The sequence below is a fragment of the Nyctibius grandis genome, chromosome 5 (genome assembly GCF_013368605.1).
Source record: "Nyctibius grandis isolate bNycGra1 chromosome 5, bNycGra1.pri, whole genome shotgun sequence".
Classification (NCBI taxonomy): domain Eukaryota; kingdom Metazoa; phylum Chordata; class Aves; order Nyctibiiformes; family Nyctibiidae; genus Nyctibius; species Nyctibius grandis.
This window is the reverse complement of record NC_090662.1, coordinates 83,949,703-83,968,635: the sequence shown is the minus strand read 5'-3', so window position 1 is coordinate 83,968,635 and position 18,933 is coordinate 83,949,703. Positions and strand designations below refer to the sequence as shown.

The window sequence follows — 18,933 nt, the reverse complement described above, 5'->3', positions numbered from 1 at the left end:
CCACCTTCCCATGCAGTGGAAACAGCACTTACACAAGCTCCATTTCTTTGTAGCATCCAAGTATGCACTCCTGTCCAAACACAAGCCTTTCCACTAATGCAAGCTCTTCAAGGTAAGCTCTGCGTAAGCCTGCGCAGCGTGTGGGAGTCATCTCCTCTAACTTTAGCCAGCTCCCAATTAGGAATCTTATCTAAACTAATAGTTTAGGCTCTCAATAGAGTGAGAAAAGCAATGCCAGGGTGAGTGACCTCAGCTATCCTAAACACCTGTCTTAAGGCAGGATAAATAATGCAGCTTCCTGCACTGACAGGGCAGGGAGCTGGGATCGATCTAAACCAGGTGCCTGACTTGAAGACAGCTGAAGTTAAAGAAGAAGAATCTTCCCCTTGGCTAAACTGAGGACTAAAACTGCACCCAGCACTTCACTAGTGAGGTTGGGTAGTATATATAATCAAAGGCTCAGGAAAGACAACAGAGCAGATACTCTCAATAAGAAATGTGACTCCAGAAATGCATAAATAGCAAAGCCTGATGCGCATTTGGTTACACAGTCCTCTGGGATTCACACATATGCCAGCTCTGCAGCCATAGACCCTGGCACAGGCCCTGAGCAGTGCAATATCTGCCAGGAAGTTCATGGGAAGAAAATGCTGCACTAGAATATCCCAACAGGTAAGAAGAATTCCTCAAAAATGAAGCCCCAAACCAGGCAGCCCTGATAATCCATCCCTCTCTCTCACCAGAACAAACACTCTTTGGTAGCAGGCTGGAAACGAAACATAACCGAACATCTCTGCCCCAGTGTCATCAAATTTCTCTCTCTGAATCCAAGTCATACTCCCACTGCTTCACGAGGCAGTTTCTGTAGCTCTTCAAATCCCTGCAGCAGCTCTTCTTGGTCTTTTCAATAGCTTGTTCAGAGCAGTCACAGGAGAAAAGCACTAGCCCTCAACACTGACCCTGCGTTTCACTGTTCAGCAGGAGACGTTATTTTTCTGGAGAGCAGCCCAGAGATACTGGACAAAGCCGAAGCTGCAGCAGATGTTATGATGCATGCTCTTCTGCCCCTGGTTTGGCTAATGAGGCAGCAGAACCCACAGAGCATGAGAGCACGAATGCCAAACCAGAGACTGTGGCCTGTGCCTTCATCCTTTTCATTATGTTTAAGACTGGGCTTTGTTGCAGACTAAGACATGTGAAAAGATCTTTAAAAATATAGATCGATGCCTCCTATTGTTCAGAGAGAGGGAAAAAGAAAGATATTCTCTGCTCTAGCTGCAAGGAACATCTCTCAGTTGCATAAAGCACGTGCCCAAATTGACTTACCACAATCATTTGCGCCACGTAGCTCTCCGGGCCAGTGTATTCAGTTGGATCTTTAACTTTGACAAGAACTATAAAGTACAAATAATGCCACATGTTGTGTTCTGACTTTATATGCTCCTCAAACGAAACGGTCTTGTTATCAAATTTGTCTCTCTCCAGTCCTGCAAAAAGACATGAACATAATGCAAAAAAATAAACCTCAACATAAAAATACCCAAATCTGTTAAATACATTAGAGAAAGGAACCTAACTTAATTTAAAGGATCATAAAACTGAAGGATCTTAATTTAAAAGCTCTAACCGCACACAGTAACTGCCAGGCAAGAAATACCAGTCCAGAAGGCATTCCTGACAGAATTCTTTCAGCGCAGTGTTTATTCTCTTTTGTGATATTTCCTCTTAATAACAATATAATAAATATGTTACAGTTTTACAGTTCCTTCTACACTGAAGGCTATAAAGTGCTTTACAAGTGTTGGCTCTGATTCTTTCTAAATGTATACTGGTAAGCACACAGCGTGCAGTCTAGGTCCTGATCTTGCAAAGATTTATGCACACGTTTAGCATCAAGCATATGAATAGTCCCACTTAAGCTGCTGTGGGATTGTTTGTGCGCTTAAACCTAGCAGCAAGGGTGAGTCTCTGCCGCTTTGTAGTCACACAGTCTTTACAGAGCTGTAGTTGTCAGAACTTATTATTTTTTTCCTGTAACGGGTCAAATCTCTGAAGAACACCACCACAGTGAGGAAGGACAGGATTCAAAAATGTTTCCCTCAGAGTTACAGCTTTCCTCCCCGGATCTCTTGTGGAGCCTTCCACAGACACTAAAGCCGTTGTGCTCTGCACAATGTTCATCTCTGTCAGTACAACCATGGAAACAACATCCAGCCTACAAAAAAGAAGGTATTTCTAACATCCCTTAGGGGAGTGAAGGTCTGCCCCTCTTTGTGAGCGCACCTCAAATAAACATGTGTTATCTGCATATCACCTTTTTTTCTGAAATAGGCAGATTTTGCCGTTGTTACCCTTCTGGAATGCACTATGCTGTGAAATAGCAAGCTGTACTTTCATCTGCATCACGCTTTGTGAAATCAAGTCAGCAGCTGCATCATCTCCATTAGTGGTGATGGTGCGAGTGTGAGACACGGCTTTTCTCCCTCAGATCCTGTGTGGAGACTGTGAAGCTACCTCTTAGCAAAGCTAGCTTTTGACTCCTAAGCCAAATCTTTTTCCTACTGAGAGGGAACAAATTTGGAACCAAACTCTGACATTTTTACAGACTTTCCTCATAGAAGATAACCACCCCTTAGGTTCATGCATTATTTATTGAGGAACAGTTCGTTTTACTGCTTTACCCATCAAATGTCTCAATAGCTCAGTAACACCTACCACAGATGAAACAGGTTGTCTTTAGTATTTCCTCCTTTTTCTGCTTTTCACTCCTGAGATCAGCAAATGTATCAATGATGACTCCAAAGATTAGGTTTAGAACAATAATTATGACAATGAAGTAAAACAGAAGATCATAAACAACTCGCGCAGCAAACAAGGGCTCCTGAAACAATAAGGTTGCAATAAGACACAAAAATAGCACACCTCTGAAATATTAAACATTTTCACATTAGCTCAAGCAAAGCTACACATCTTTCTTTTCATATGCCAAATTCTGCTAGCCTTGCTCACATAAATAGAGAGGGACTACCTATGTGACTAAGCAAAGAAGATTTGGCTTCATGTACTTTTACTGCTTTGGGACTCCTGTTGTCCTCTGTGTTGTTTCACACAGCACGAAAAAGAGACTAGCATGTGTACTGGATGCAGTGTAGATGCATTAGCGTAGTGCTCGATTGAAGATAATCACCTTGGCAGTACAGAAACAGGGAGATGCAGCTTCTAGCACCCACTGAGAGCAATGATAGCTCTTCTTAATACCATCTTGTGGCATACAGGGATATGCTTACAGTATGTCTTTGTGGAATACTCCAGACCGATACCAAGTTTGCACACCAAACAACTGGAAACCAGGGGAGCACGCTTGCGCAATACCAAGGCCAAGCTACTCTACTCTGCACACAAGCGGGGCATGTTAATGGTTTTAGCACTGTGCTAGTGCAGTCATATGGCTGTAAGCTGGCTGTGAGCTTGGTAGACCAAGCTCATGTCTTTTGGGAACACAACATGCACACACACATACATACACACATGAAGTGCTCATATTCCCCATTTCATCACACTCTTGTTTTTACATCATAACTACTTTCCTTCTTGCAAAGGCTGGACTGGACTCCCATTGACACCTCTAAAAATAGCAAAGTTGTCCTGTGGCAAACAGGAGACAACACTCAGTGTAAGGAGGAAGAACATGAAATCCAAGTCCTTTTCTTCACCATGATACTGAATTGGAAGTCACTGGTTTTCTCAGTTTGCCACACATTCATTGGGATAATAGCGCTAGCCTTTGTGAAGTGCTTTAATGTAGTTAGCATTAAATAACTGCTAAGTGGCAAGGGTCATTTTCAAAGTCTGCAACTGTTTACAGGCTTCGTGGGGATGGACTACGGTTCCTGTAGAACCTCCCAGTCTATGAGGTAGGACCTAGATTCCTACTACCAGCACAAGGAGCTCTTCCATCCAGATCTGAGTTATTTGTCTCTGGACTCTTGCAAGCCCTGCTGAGATCCTACTTGTGAATTTAATCTGTGTGTTAAGGTGTGGGTCACCAAGCAAAGTGCTGCTAGATTGCCTCTATTTATTATGTTCTTTTTGAACTTAAATAAAAATGCATAAACCCACTCAAATATTATGAGTAGTCCGGAAAGGAAAGGAAAGGAAAGGAAAGGAAAGGAAAGGGAAGGGAAGGGAAGGGAAGGGAAGGGAAGGGAAGGGAAGGGAAGGGAAGGGAAGGGAAGGGAAGGGAAGGGAAGGAAAGGAAAGGAAAGGAAAGGAAAGGAAAGGAAAGGAAAGGAAAGGAAAGGAAAGGAAAGGAAAGGAAAGGAAAGGAAAGGAAAGGAAAGGAAAGGAAAGGAAAGGAAACTTCTGGAAAAGGACATATACCACGATATATTAAATTCTGCTTTGACTTCAATGCTAGCTGGCTACAAGTAAACTACAGGACCTACTCCAGGGCAGATGCCATGCTGAATTTCAGCTAAAAATACAACTTATGTACTACAGTGGAGAGTCTTGACATATACTCATCAATCAATCCCTTTCAAAAGTTTGCAATTATAATTCCTAGTGTAATAGAAGAGCGATCCAATCCAGTAACACTTCTTAGCAGTGCTTGGAAGGTTACAATATGTGCCAGTTTTCCAGAAGGGGTAAACTACTACCCAGAGTTCCTTTCTTCAAGTATCTTCATCACACCAAGCTTAGCTCTTCCCATTAAATATTCCATCTGGGACGTAAAAATTACATGGATAAATCAACTGTGTGACATTAGAGCAGACTACATACAAATAATGTCTATATGCTCCAAAAACTGACTTTGGCATTCATGAGATACACAGGGAGTAATGCGTTTCCTCAGCCAAAACACTCACATCTTTGGAAGGCTTTCTGAGCACGTCTCCCACACCACCACCATTTCGCAGGCCTTGGTTTAATACAGTCACAATGCACATGAGCAGGGTGTCACAGGTCCTTTCTATTCCATCCTCCTCCTCTTCACCTGCAAACAGGAGAGCAGTAGCTTTAGGAACTACAGCATCAAATGATCACTCATCAAAGCAAGCCGCAATTCTGTATTAGAGAGAGAAACTGCAATACACATCTGCCTTTCATATTCTTCAGCTAGAATTTCGCTGATCATCCCTATCCATCTGCACATCGCTGCTGGTGACATACTTAGGCACATCAGGCGTACTTAGCCTGAAGACAGACAGAGAAAATCCCAAGCAGTTCTCCCACCAGTAACTCTGTTAATGACCCAGAGCTGCCATTTCTAGTAGTGGGAGTAACCCCTTTTCCTTGCAAGTACTCCCACTGGTTTCAGTACGACTCCTTTTTCAGTGGGCCTCCTAAGTGTGCAGCTGACACATTCAGGAGAAGCAATACAAACACAGAATTAGAAGCACATTCGTAAAAGGATTGTCTTCCTGTGAAATCATTCCTCTACCTACTCATGTACAAGCCAAGTCATGTTAGCATTTCAAATCATTAAGGAGGGGCTGGCTTTTATACGAGTAAATCTGTCCATGATCTTTCCCCTAGCACACGTGCCCAAGCGCAGGTCTGATATACATTAAAGCCTCTCCCTGACCTCAGCTTGAAAACTTGGATTCTATTCTTATCTCTGCTGCAGAGCTGCTGCGTGGTTTTGGCCGAGCCACAGAGGGTACTATTGTGCAGGAGATATTTGAACGTGCAGAGGAGCTGGGCTGGAACACCAGTCCCCAGGGGGACTTGGTCCGCCCCGGCCAGAATTCCTCCCACCACGCACTCACCCCCATGCTGCGGCTGCTTCAACAGCCTCCTTTTGAAGAGCCCTGCTTGAGTTGTTCCCTGTGTCCTGCTGGCTTGCACAGAAGGGTCAGGACTGTGACTGCTGTTTCTCCCGCCTTCCTTTCTCTTTAGGGATACCTTTGTCTAAGCGGTGAAGGCAGCAATTCTCTCTTGGTTTGCTTCCTGCGCTTATTGTAACATAGTTTAATAAATAACAACATCCTGCTGCGATAGTTAACTGAAACAGCATATTTAACAGCCTCAAACCACCACATCTGGGGCACTGAGATAGACTTTGATAAATTCAATTGACTGAAGGCACTCACATTACAGACAAGCAATTTGGATTTAAAACACGGGTTCCCAAATTGCGGTGTATGCATCACGATTGGTATTTGCACAACGGAGCTGGTATCTGTTGCCCTTGCCACCACTGCTTTTGCTACGCAAGCAAATTAAATGAGAAGGAACTCCTGATTTAAGGAACTCATAAGGAACTGATTTAAGGAGTAAAAAGAAAAGCAAAAGCAGGTATCAGGATAGACTTCCCTGTTAAACTATACGGTCATTACAGACACTACTACCGCTAATAACTCCAGATTTTTTTAAAAAATGCTGAAATATTGAAACTGAAAGGATTGAAACAATAAAACCTGTTTTTCTCTGTCACATCTGGACTTTTTTACTAGCACTGTGATCTTAGTCGTACCAATTCATCTCCTCTGTTTTTTTACCCTGCCTTTATCTCCTCATCCAAACATTACTCCATCGATTTTTTTGGAGGTAATATCTGTGCTTGAGAAGATGGCCATCCACAAGATAAATTAAAAACCTTTATACAAGCCACGGGTTCTATTTCTTTTGGGTAACTACAGAACAAGATTTCCACTGTTCACAAGACCAGGGTCAGGTGCTAGAAACAGCAGATGGTCAGATTCTGGTGAACGGTGAGGATAAGCCAGGGCTGTGAACGGGAAGCTGCAACACCAGAGAAAAAACCTAACTCACAACTCTCTGTGTCCGCCATGATGCAAACTCAGAGCAAGCCCAGACGCAAGATACCACTCATCAGCTGACTGGCACATCTTACAACGCAGAGAATCAGCATCCCACATTGCACCCAGAAGAGCAAGCTCAGGTTGCTCTTTGCCAGAGAATCAGACAGCAGGCAGCCTGAAGTTGGCAGAAACCTCCAGTGCAGTAATGTAGGCTGTGGGGAGTGTACAGACTCCTGTACGTCTACTCTACTTCCACTCCCAGAGGCTGAGCAACAAGAGCTACCTTCAATCTGGGAGACAGATAACCCTACAGGCACATGTTCCGCCCCAGCTGGTTTGCCCTGGTGCTCAGCAGCACTCATAGCCCAGACTCAGCCCCTGTCGACACAGACTATGCCCGTACTACCAGAAGAAGTGGATCTGTAGAGTGAAATGTTGCTAAGGACCCAATGTCAACACTAATTGCAGTTCAGGGTGTTTTACTCGCAGCTAGCTCCAGCCTGGTGAGTGGCCCATTAAGTGGCTAGACAGCATTAGGTAGGCTGTCTTCTGATTAAGTTTAATTCAAAGGTAATGCAGATTAAGCACTAAGACCACCCCACAATGTTAATCACAGGGTAGTAAGTGGGATTATAGGAAGATTTACTTCAAAGGTCCTCATCTGACAGCCCCCAGCTATTTGGGTTCTGGGCCTGATCTCCAACACAAGCACAGGCAGGGGAGACACACGAGTGTCCATGTGGATCTAGCTGAACTTGCACAGAGCGGTACCAGACCTGGGAGTGGAATGAGTCTTTGAAAATGTCCCCTTTTACAAACAGATATCTATGCACCTTTCTAGCACAGGTCTTTACGGGCTACAGAGTGTAAAGAGCCACATACTGCAGGATGTGAAGCTCCTTTAAGAGATTAAGTGCTTTACCAGGCAAAGACTTAAGTGATACGGAAATGCCTTTGGAGTGAAGAGCGGGAGACTTCAAGGGAGATGAGACAAAATACTTTTATGCTGACAGCTCAGTGCAGCATTGAGGAGGACAGGGGACACTTTCTGAGCGAAGCAGACTGGCTCCCTCACCAACATGAGCAATGACTGAGCACACGTGAAATTCAAGGTAGAATTACCGTCTCACCAGAACAAATGATTATTAGGTGACCTGATCCAAAAAACAACGCATTTATGTCTCCACTCTGGACCTGAGAAGCCATTGAGACCGTGTTATGTTTCCTACAGACAGCCATGGACTTCTTCATGCTGTTACAACATGAATCCCACCAAATCTCAGGCCGAACTGCCTTTGCATTCCACTGCGCTCACACTTTCCCCAGAAGAGAGATCTGTCCCAGGAGAAGACTGAAGGCAGAGTACTACTTTTTGATAGGCGATTCACCAGCTAAGATGAGCAAAACTCTTCTTGCTGAATGTTGTTTCTTTAATGTTACTGGATTAATAAAACTTCTCGAAGATTAAGTGACAGTGCACTTTGATGTTTTGTATAGCCCCCTTTCATTATTGTTTAAAGAAACAGTATCCAAACAATAAGAAATGTGAGATTTCCATCATGTAAAGAGCTTGGCAAAAGCCACACTGCATCTCTTCTGACTGATTGATTACTCTTTGAATGCAGCAGCTTTGCCAATAGCTCTTAGACTGTTTTCCCTATCTAGTCAGACAGCTTCCCATGTTGTTTATGAGGCCTGTTTACACACCAGCTGGGGAGAAAAAGTCTGCTTTTATAGTCCTCTCCCCAACACCCTTGATCCTAAAAACTCAAAAATTAGTAGTGGAAGAATAAAGCACGTGAAACAGCGTGATACGGGAACACAGCATAGGAAGGGACCACTTACGTCCTCAGTTTCAGCCCCCAGCAACCACAGGCAACTGTGGCAGTAAATAATTTAAGCCTGTGGACCATCCACTGTGCGCACACCCACACTGCAAAGGCCACCACACACTAAATGAAACTTAACTTCTGTAGTGAAAGACCAACCACCACAACTGGACTGTGCCACAGGAAGAGAGTAGGACAGATGGAGTAGCATCACCACCAAAGGTCCCAGTGTAGCAGTGCATTCGGCCAACAACACTTCCGAGTGACCCTGCAGCCTCAAACTACAGAAGAGGGCAAAGCACTCTGTCAGCTTGACCTAGGAAAAATTCCTTCCTCACCCAATATCTGGTAACTGGTATCTGGTAACTGTCCCAGCAGGATGCACTGGTGAGACCTTTTATTTTAACTGAGCATATTTAAAATTGACAGGGTCCTTCTGACATATAGATCAGAGTCATAATGCAGGTATCACAGTAAAAGCAGGTGGACTCATCTGCTGAACCAGAGCAATTACGCTCCTCACTTGCCACAAGCACGAAGCAACACAACCTAGCTACGACAAGAAAGGCTTGCAACAGTCTGCATTCCCTTGCACTTGCCACAAGCTAAGAATGCAGATGGACTGCTGCCTCTGCTTAGCTGAGCCACAGTAACTCGTTAAGTAACTTGATCCTGGATCTGGGGTCTTAGGTCTTCTGGCTACACTACAACCTCGGCCTACAAGCATGTAAAAAGTATAGACGAAAGCCTGCCGATATATGCTACGCCATTACTATCAACTTATGTGGCCCTAAATGGATCTAATAGTGGCTCAGTGTGTGCAGATGAGGATGCTGCAGATAAGCAGCAAGCTTTTTGTCTCAGCAAAGTCAGCTGGAAAGAAGTGACCTGTAGGTTAAAGCATAACGATTCAGCAAGTTCTTTTAGTGACAAAATTAATGTCAATGCAATTGGAAATCAGGTGTGGGAAACACTCGCAGTAAAGGCAAGCTGCCAGCCAAGCTCCAAGCCTTGCAGAAGTTGAGCACTTCTGACTTACAACAATGATCATCACTTTTCACACTAGCAAAAGTCTCCGCGATAATAATACACAAATCCCTCAGCTCTAATTGATCATCAGTTTGGGGGAACTTTTGTACTAACCTGGGTTAATAATTGGGATGCTTGTGGAACAGTTCTCTTTTGCACAGGCTCCCACCATTGATGTGAGGGTTGTAGTGGGGACTTCACCAATACCTGTGGAAAAAGCAGGATATTGACAATAAGACAGATGATACTGCATTGATACAAAGTTTTAAAGCATCATTTTCTAGAAGTGAATCACAGATTTGAAAAGCTGAGAAGAAAACGCAGAACAAATTATACTGCCAGTTCCTCCTTCCTCAAAGTCTGCCTCGACAGCTCAAAGCAATCACAAGGAACAAACCCACAGTTTTATATTTACTGTATATCACAGCTATTCCCATTTCATCTCCTGAAATTAATGAATCTACATCAAATGCTGCTACTCCTGGTTAGAACAAAATATATTCAAAGCAAGAAACAACTGTCAGATATGAAAATAATGTCAGTTTTAAAACCATTAGATAAATTATTCACAAAAGCTGACAAGAAGGACACCAAGCTGATGTTCAGTTATCCTGAATGTAGAATATTTAAGAGTTTGCAAGGATTATAACACAGTTTGGTACTCATTTGTAAATATGTATGGGTTTGTGTAAAACACTAATTTAACATTCCCAAAGTGAGTAAATGTGTACATCAGCTTGATTTTATCAAACCAGTTTTATCTTGTGCATCCTCGACAATTTTCTGCATTTCAAATCAGAGATACAAAAAGGTTTAAGGAGGAAAAAATTAAGGCAAAATCATACAACCAAAGTAACAGTCTTAGACAATCTACCTAACAGAAAACATCCACTCTGACTTTGTCTTTGTGCTACTTTATAAAGAAAAAATCTAAAGCGCTTGTCTCGGGGTGCATCATGTTCCATCAGTATATCGTCAGCATATTTTCTTGGTGAGTTTTTGATCAGGCATGGCAATGTACAAAGCCAGCAAGAACATACCCACACCACAGAAATCTGCCAAGAACCCGACAGAAGAAACACAAACGCACAGGAACTACTGCACTGGACCAGACCAGTGCTGCATGTAGCCCCGCATCTGTTCTTCTATGATGGCCACAATTATATTTCAAAATGAAACTTCAGATCTAAGTTCTGTCCCAAAATGAATGGTAACTCAAATATAAGCCAACTTAGCCCTTTTAAGAGGATCAGTGGCAAGAAGAAATCTCTCAGGTTCATTTTTTTCATGAGGTACCAAGCCAGCTATATGAATACACCATGCACATGAGTTTTGAATGAGCTTTGCCTTGTTTGTGTGCTTTAGGTCCTCAAATAAAAAATTTAGTTGCAAACACAGTGCCAGGGTGGATCTCGCTAGTTGTTCTGTGCTTGTGTACAGGTCTGAAGAGCTCAGCATTTGGGAAAATCATGCCTCTGTGAATTTAATCACAAGCTACTCTTAGGTATTTCTATGCAGACAGTTAGTTCTCCACCCATGCTCCCAGCAGGCTGGTTGGCAGCATATACAAAGATCTCTGCAGACCAGACTTGGCTTTTGTTCTAGCAAAGCAAGTTTGTAACTCTCTATCCACGTTGGTAAAATCTCTCATTCCAGAAAGTTGAAATCCTGGCCTTTTTAAAACTGGTTAAAAACCTCCCAATGATTTTACTGAAGCCAGGATTATACACTAACAGTTACGTTTGTGAAATACACACTGGGTTTAAAAGATGCTCCAGGGAATCTATCACCAGAAGCGTGAATTCTGTAATAAATTTCAGCTGGATGAAGCTTAAAAAGTAATCAAATGGATACACCTACTGAATATGTTAAGATCATACATCTTATGCGGTGTACAGAAAACACTATGAGTTGCATTTAAGGTGGGATGAGAACCAATAGAATCCACTTTGAGTTGCTCTTCCAAATACCTAGGAAATTTAGATTTTTTTTTTATTAGCATGAGTTAGAAAAGAAAATGTAATAAATCAAGTGTGAGTGTTGGATTTTAGTGTTTCAACAGATAAACCGAGTCTAAAACAATCCTACACATTAAATTTTGCCCAGAGACTTAATTTAGTCCTAAGGTATAATGGAGTTAGTTCTGCTCCCACAGATACAAATGAAAAAAATAAAATTTCCTTAGAGGAAAGTTACGTTAGACAGACAGAAAAGGTATATGTTAAAAGCAAATTTTAATATAAAAACCAATACCTGCAACAGGGGTCCTGATTTTCAACCTGTCGACCTCCATGATAAAGTCATCTTTCAAGAAGAGGAACCCAATGATGGAGAAGAGATAAACTAGGATGAGTGCCAGCACTGCAGTAAGGATGATGGAACGACCATTCCGGGTAACACTTTTTATCACATTTAGCAAAGTCTCTTCTCTGTACACCAGATCAAACAGCTGGGTAAAGCAGAGAGTAGAGGAAAAATTAATACAAATGAGGCAATATATAGATGCTAGCCAGGAAAACAATCTGAACTACTGAAACACACATCTAGTCATGTTCTAAATTCTCAGCTTCATAAACACACAATTCACATTGATCTCAGTGGGAGCTGGGCATGCTTATAGGAGGAGAAAATCTAGCACAGAACTTTAAATTTTAAGATAGATTATAGCAAAATCCAAAGCCACAAAGTATATATTATATATGAGCCTGATCTAGACGTGGGTAACAGTTACCAACAAGATCTATTGTTTCTCCATGCTGAAAACTAGGCTAGATAAAAAACAGTGTCTTCATACTATGGATCTACATCTACAAATTAATTTTTCATGTTATCTCTCATGTGATAAACATGCATGGGTTGCAACTCAAAAACGCACTCATGCATGCAAGTAATTACACGTCTGTAAACTGTTCCTTTGAGCTCATGGCATCATTTAAAAGTCACTCACATGTACAAGGATTTGGGCCACCTCTTTTTAGGACAGTTAAATTCATTGCACTGTTTGTATAAAATTAGAAACTTCTGTTCTTCTTTACCCTGCACTACATGCTTTCCTTCTACTTAACTTTAAAGGAAAGTATACATTAAGATAATATTGCTTTAAATGTCAAAGGCCTAAAATAGCAATTAAACATGACAAGAGCTTTTCAAGAAATTGTAGCTTTTTTTCTCTTACAATTCCATTGATGTTTTATAGTGCTTTGGACCTTATCTATAATGTATGTATTTCCACTTCAAAACACACAGATTACAGATATAAAGTGACACACTGTGATTTATCAAAATGGTCCACAGAAGAAGGTATTAGTCACAATTCACAAGATCTGAAATCCACAGCCTTGTGAAAGGATTAATAATAAAGGAAGAAAGAGGGAAGACAGTTATCATTCATTCCATACAAGACAAAGCTTAAAATGAGGAACAAATATTAGAGTATAGAATATTTCCACTACAAAGTGAACACCTGGAAGTAACTTGGGAATGTGGACAATTACAACATCCATGAATCATGGACATTTGTCAACAACAGTCACTGAAAAAAGTACGTACATAAAATGTTTCTTAAACTACTTGGCACTTTGGAAAGTATTTTAAGGTAGAGATCACCTTACTCCCTGAAGGAATAACAGATAATTTGCTGTGCAATTTTTAAGATAGGCATCAATTAGCAGGAGAGTTACGTCCATTTGAAAAGGGTCCTGGAGCTACAGCCACAAAATCTTGGCTCCTTTGAACTCTGCTCAAACTTTGAAGCTTGAGACATCTTTAATGTCAAGATCTGGAAAACCTGACTTCAACAGGAGCTCCACCAGAGTAAGGACTGAACCTCTGAAAATTTTAGTGTGCTTAACACATCTCTGTGAAATGCTGGGAGCTCACCTCTATCCAGGAAGCTGAGAAAAATACAACAGGAAAGTGAACCTATGTAAATGACCACAATTCAGTCAGTCTCCCAGCAAGTTTCATGCACTCCAGTATAAAGCAAAAGGATCAGAAAACAATAGCAGCGAAACACCTTTTACTGCTATTCAGCATGAAGGAAGCAGTTAGCCGAGTTTAGCATAATTTTGTATGATTCATTTTCATTGCACCTGTATGGTATTATAAAAAGGCATTCCATCTGGGTAATGGCAACAAAAGAAAATGAAAGTGGGACACATTTAAAGTGATGAATCTTCCTGCTACACCAGAGGCATGCCGTCCCTATTTCCCACGGAATTTAATTTTTTTTTTCTATGAGGGCTGTAAGATGAACTGAGGAATGGGATCCGTTGGTATAGGTATGATGCACACACCAGCGGACAACTCCTGCCCCAAAGAGATTATGACTGACGCGAGACACAGGAACAACATACACATAATATATGTATGCTGGGAAAGGGTGGGAGAAAGGAGTGGGCTGTATGATGATTGTCTGAACAGAAAGGGGCAAACTTTCAACTCTAAAAGAGATAAAGTAAGTCCTAACAGAAACAGGTTCTGATGAAAACAGCAGCTCCTAAGGGGCAGAAACACAACGGCATGCTAAAAATACACATGATTTGGCTTGACTGTCAGGAAGAAATTGAAGACAGCTGCATGGGTAACGGTATTTTCTATTTTTGCAAAGTTTTTCCCTCCACAGAAGCACATACTTACCAGGAAACTATAGAAGAATTCGTGCACGCAGAGGCCCAGCATGCAGACCAGGACATACGCTACGTGATAGAGAAAAGCCATGTCCATGATGACCGCTCTGTAGCCACGGGTAAAAGTTCCACGGTTCCCAACAAAGCTCACCAGAAACACTATTTTGTTACAAAGCTGTGGGGGGGTAACAAAGGCTAGGTTTATTCCATCAGAAAAATCCTGTTATTTACTGTTTGCATCACTGCAGCGTGTGAAAAGCCTAGATAGGCTGCTTTGACTAAATGCCCAACTTTTAGATAGCTGGAGTCAGACAAGAGAAATTGAACTCCCAAGGTACACTGGGAACGAGCCCATGAGAGTAAGTGGAAGTACATCACCCCTCTAACCCCGCACTGTGCCTCATTACATTGTGATTTATTTCTAGAACATTAGTGAGTAGGCAGGGTGGGATTAATGTCATAAGGCATTAAATAAAACCAACTGGGGAGTGAATTCCTAATGATTCTGAGTTTAGACCCGAGACTATTTAAGAGCAGCTAGGCAGGCTACTATGAAGAGAACAATAGTAACAAAACAGAAAGCAGGGCGGGGGGGGGGGGGGGGGGGCGTGGGGTGTGAGATCTTCCATTTCCTTCAGATCACGTTTTTCAATATAAAATCCCTAAAAAAAATACCTACAGGCATTTTTGAAGTGTAGCATTTAAGCAACAGCATCAGGTACTCCATTGCTCCTGAGCTTTGCCTGCATGCAGAGCAGTGCAGAGTAAATATGAAAGGAGCTAACCTCATCTGTTTGGTAGTCCAGGAGAAGCAATGAGGACTCAACATGTTTTTTTCTTTCACAAATTTGACATGGGTGAGTGCAGCCTACTTGCCTTTACCTTTGACTATATGTCTGGGTAGCTTTAAGCACGTGAAATTCTCGCAGAACTGGTGGCAAACAGCCCAATACTTTGCTGCCTCGTGCTAAGGTGAATTAGAGCTGTAGCAGTCGGGCAGAAATCTACACAGATGACTTACGAGCATGCCTGTGTATCTTACCAAGCTCGGTAAACATGCAAACAGATGTGAATAAGTCAATAAATCTGGAAAAGGGCTGAGAAAATTTCTAATTTTGAAAACTGTTTTTCTTCTCAGAAATATAGATTTAAGGTGACACAAACACCTCACAAATTTGTGTCAGTTTTGCTGAGCGTATTGGTAGAGAAAATTATTCTTTTAACATGAGAAACTGTAAATTTGATTCCTCTTATTCGTCAATATTTCTTTAAATTTCATATTGGTTTTAGTTTTAAAGTAATTTGCATATGCACAAAACCAAAACAGCTTTTTGCTGATACTGCTGTTTTGGGATGACTGGAAATGGGGTTTTTTTTTTTTTTGGCTTAACCAGTGAACCAGAAAAAGTAGTTCTTTGCACAGCTCTAATCAAGGGCTTTCTTTAATAGGAGACCCTTAATATCTCTGCTTCTGCTGAAAGGGAAATTCTGCTTGCTTTTTAAGTACTTACATTAGCAGCACCAAGAAGTATCAAGGTAGGACCGAGCCCTATAGTATATATAGACCTGAGAATAACAGACACCAAAAAGGGTCGAATACCAACAGGCTTGGAGATGAAAAACAGCATTGCTGTACAAAACGCCACTGCTATCCAAAGGAGGAGCGAGAACAATGGAGAGAGCGTGCCTGTATAGAGGAGAAAGGGAGATTTGAGAAAGGCATCTTTGGAGAGTCCATTTTTCACCAAGAAGCAGACCCAAAAGATCAATTCCGTTGCCAATATAGCTAACAAAAAGCGTGATTCACGCATCACAACTGCTGAGCACAACTTGCCCTAATTGCAGCAAGAGCTATTATTATCACAGTGTTGTTGATTTTTGCACAGGTAATAATAAGAGCAGCTAATGAAATTTCCATTAAAATCCGAGGAGCGTTCAGAGATGAAACAGTTTACCCTTCTCCTGGAGCAAGCTACTAATCAGCTCCCTTCTGCAGTGATCATTAGGGCTCCTCCGGTCTAATTCCATGACTGCTCAGCTACAGCAACAGCCAGTCCTCGGGGCGGCGCCGCAAGTGGCACTGCGCTGCAGTGTCACTTTTCAATCCCCAACAGCACCGAAGCGCCCCGGTTTTAGAAAAGCAGCTTTCTTCTGAAAGGCTGCGGGTGTTCAGCGGGAGCCTCCGCCTCTGCACGGGAGCAAGGCACTTGCCGCAGCGGGAGGCAGCCATGGGGACTTTGGCAGGAACAGGCAGCATCTGCCTTGCCGAGAGCAGCTGAATAGCTGTGCCTTGCTCCTGGGGAGGCAGCGGGACGCGGGTCTTGCTGAGCAACTGCGGACATATGAGCCGCTGCCTTCAGTCAGGCTCTTTGCCGCTCTGCAAGATGCTGGCTCCAAGGCTCTCCTCGAGTTTTGAGCGATGCCCCTATTTTCCCTCTCTCCTCTGCTTAAAGCCCTGGAAACACACCATGTTGCTGTGATATAAAAAGAACATTCAGATCTCAGGGCACTGTCACACTTGTACACTGACTTCTATTGTTATCAGATGAACTGAGAGGTCAGTGACAGGGGAGAAGGGAATAGAAAATTTAGCTGGACTCACAACAGAAATCATGCTATCTCTTTGGCAACAGATACACAGCTGAGCAGCATCAGTGGGATTAAGAAACAATGAGATGAGGCCCTAGCCTCAATGTTCAGATGGCATCCGAACTTTTCCAAAGTTCAGGAGTGTTTATATCCTTGGCAGGAGGTTCAAGGTCGGCTCTGTCAGTCAGTTTCTTTGCCAACAAGATTTGAAAACTTTTAATGGATCCTAAAAAATAACTTCCAAGTGGATCTGAAGGGTGAGGCCAAAGCATCCAGTGTTTCTTTAACAAATCATTTCTCCTTCTTCCCTACTGCAGGTCAAACAATTTCACGTCGCAGGACCCACACCAGTAATGTGTGCAGACATGCACGCCGCAGGCAGAGCATCCTCACTGGCAGCACAATTTCACTTATGTCATATGATGTAAGAACTGCAGAAGCCTACTAAAAGGCAGCATTCTTGGGATGATTAGATCAGCCCAGGCACCTCAGCCATCTGAGTATGGGTGGATTTACGCAAGGCAAAGGGGAAAAATGGGACATAAACTCCGTCTCTTAGGTTTTGGTGGAGGGGGAGGCTGGATGTAAGGAGGCTGCCTCATGGCCCTACTAATCACATTTGGCCATACCTATTGTTTATCCTTCGGCGTTTGCTTTTACAAGCACTAGGAACTGGAATCCTGAAACATACTATCACTGAAATCACTGGATTACTGGGGCCACTTAAACTAATACTATATAAATCTGCTGTTCAAAATAAGTATTAATACCTACTGATTGCAGATCAGAGGATTTCCGTGAGTATAGATTAGCTAAAATGTAGTAGTTTACAAGGTTTATTTTTAACTCTTCATTTCTTCTCTTATCCTGCATGGGCTGTAACGTGCGTGCACTCTGAGCGACTCTTCAGTTTACAAACAGGAAAGCACTAAGTACAAGCGCTTCCCTTTTACACGGCACAGCCATGCAAACTGTGCTACGCAAGCCTGCGCAGATGCCTGTGCTGTGACCTGCGCAGACCACCCCGCAGGGTGAAAGGGCAACATGGTCTCCATGCCAATATACTTTAATCTGCTGCCTTTCTGTTTAGCCAGCCAACAGGAATGTTTGCTGGTGCCAGCTCTGGTGTTTGTGAAAAGCACATGCATCTACTAGAAACTGGACTGCTTCCACCAGCCCAGTTCACATGCCATCAGACAGAGGTGACTTTCAGTCACATTACTCACTGGACTGGACATGAATCAAAGACCCAGAGGTGAACAGCTCTACTCCCATTACCAGTATGCTGAACTATTTAGTCTCCTTTATCCAAATTAAGCTTGTTTGGGATTCAAAGAGGCCTCCCACTAGTCTGCTGCATTTATTTAATGAAATTCATTATTTGCTATATTTCCTGTGACATGTGATGAAGCAGAGCCAGAATCCTAGATTTTAAGCATATTTTTATATAATGCATTTATCCTCTGCAACAGCTATGTCCTTTTAATCCAACAAGCAAAATAGTCAAAATCCAACAAGATAGTTTTCAAATGATTCCATTCTGTATGTTTTTAAGACTGCAAGTCCTTCAAAGTGGTCAGTTTTACAGAATCTCAGTCCCTCTGCTGCCAGGAATCCTTCTTTAGCTCAGAAGCTGTAACTGAATGTCTGCAGTAGTACACTGCAATATGGCAGTATCAAAAAAAAAGAAAAAGAATTAGCTCAGATCATCTAGATAATCTTCAGCTCAGCAGTTATCTTCTGTCCATTTTACTTCACATTGCATGGGACATGTGACACACAGAAGATCAACTACTACATTTCAGACAACACCTGGTACCTACTTAGAAAACACTAAATGGCTTCTACAGATATGAGCATACCTGAAGGTGCAGTTTTATATAACCTCTGATTATAACCTAATTACCTTAGAATTGAAAGCATCTAAAATTAAAAGGAAAAATAAAAATAAACTCCACTTGCCTTCATCTCCATCATCTCCAAAGGGGTAGAAGAGAGCAACTGCTAAATTGATGAATACAGCAAGGTTGAAGGAAATGCTCCCCCAGAGAGAAATGTGTCTGGAGAACCAAAATAGGGGCGGATTACCTA

At 42.3% G+C, this 18,933-nt stretch overlaps 1 protein-coding gene across 1 annotated transcript in view; it reads right to left on the bottom strand.

The window, feature by feature from the left end:
* The window catches only part of ITPR2 (inositol 1,4,5-trisphosphate receptor type 2), a 268,093-nt gene that overhangs the window by 25,227 nt on the left and 223,933 nt on the right, over positions 1-18,933 (bottom strand). Inside the window, exons 48-55 of the mRNA XM_068402385.1 lie at positions 18,805-18,930; positions 15,765-15,940; positions 14,264-14,428; positions 11,879-12,074; positions 9,740-9,832; positions 4,869-4,996; positions 2,716-2,881; positions 1,327-1,487 (exon numbers count right to left, since the gene is read on the bottom strand). Of these exons, the coding sequence (XP_068258486.1) occupies positions 1,327-1,487; positions 2,716-2,881; positions 4,869-4,996; positions 9,740-9,832; positions 11,879-12,074; positions 14,264-14,428; positions 15,765-15,940; positions 18,805-18,930 (1,211 nt within the window). The remainder of the gene's footprint in view (positions 1-1,326; positions 1,488-2,715; positions 2,882-4,868; positions 4,997-9,739; positions 9,833-11,878; positions 12,075-14,263; positions 14,429-15,764; positions 15,941-18,804; positions 18,931-18,933) is intronic.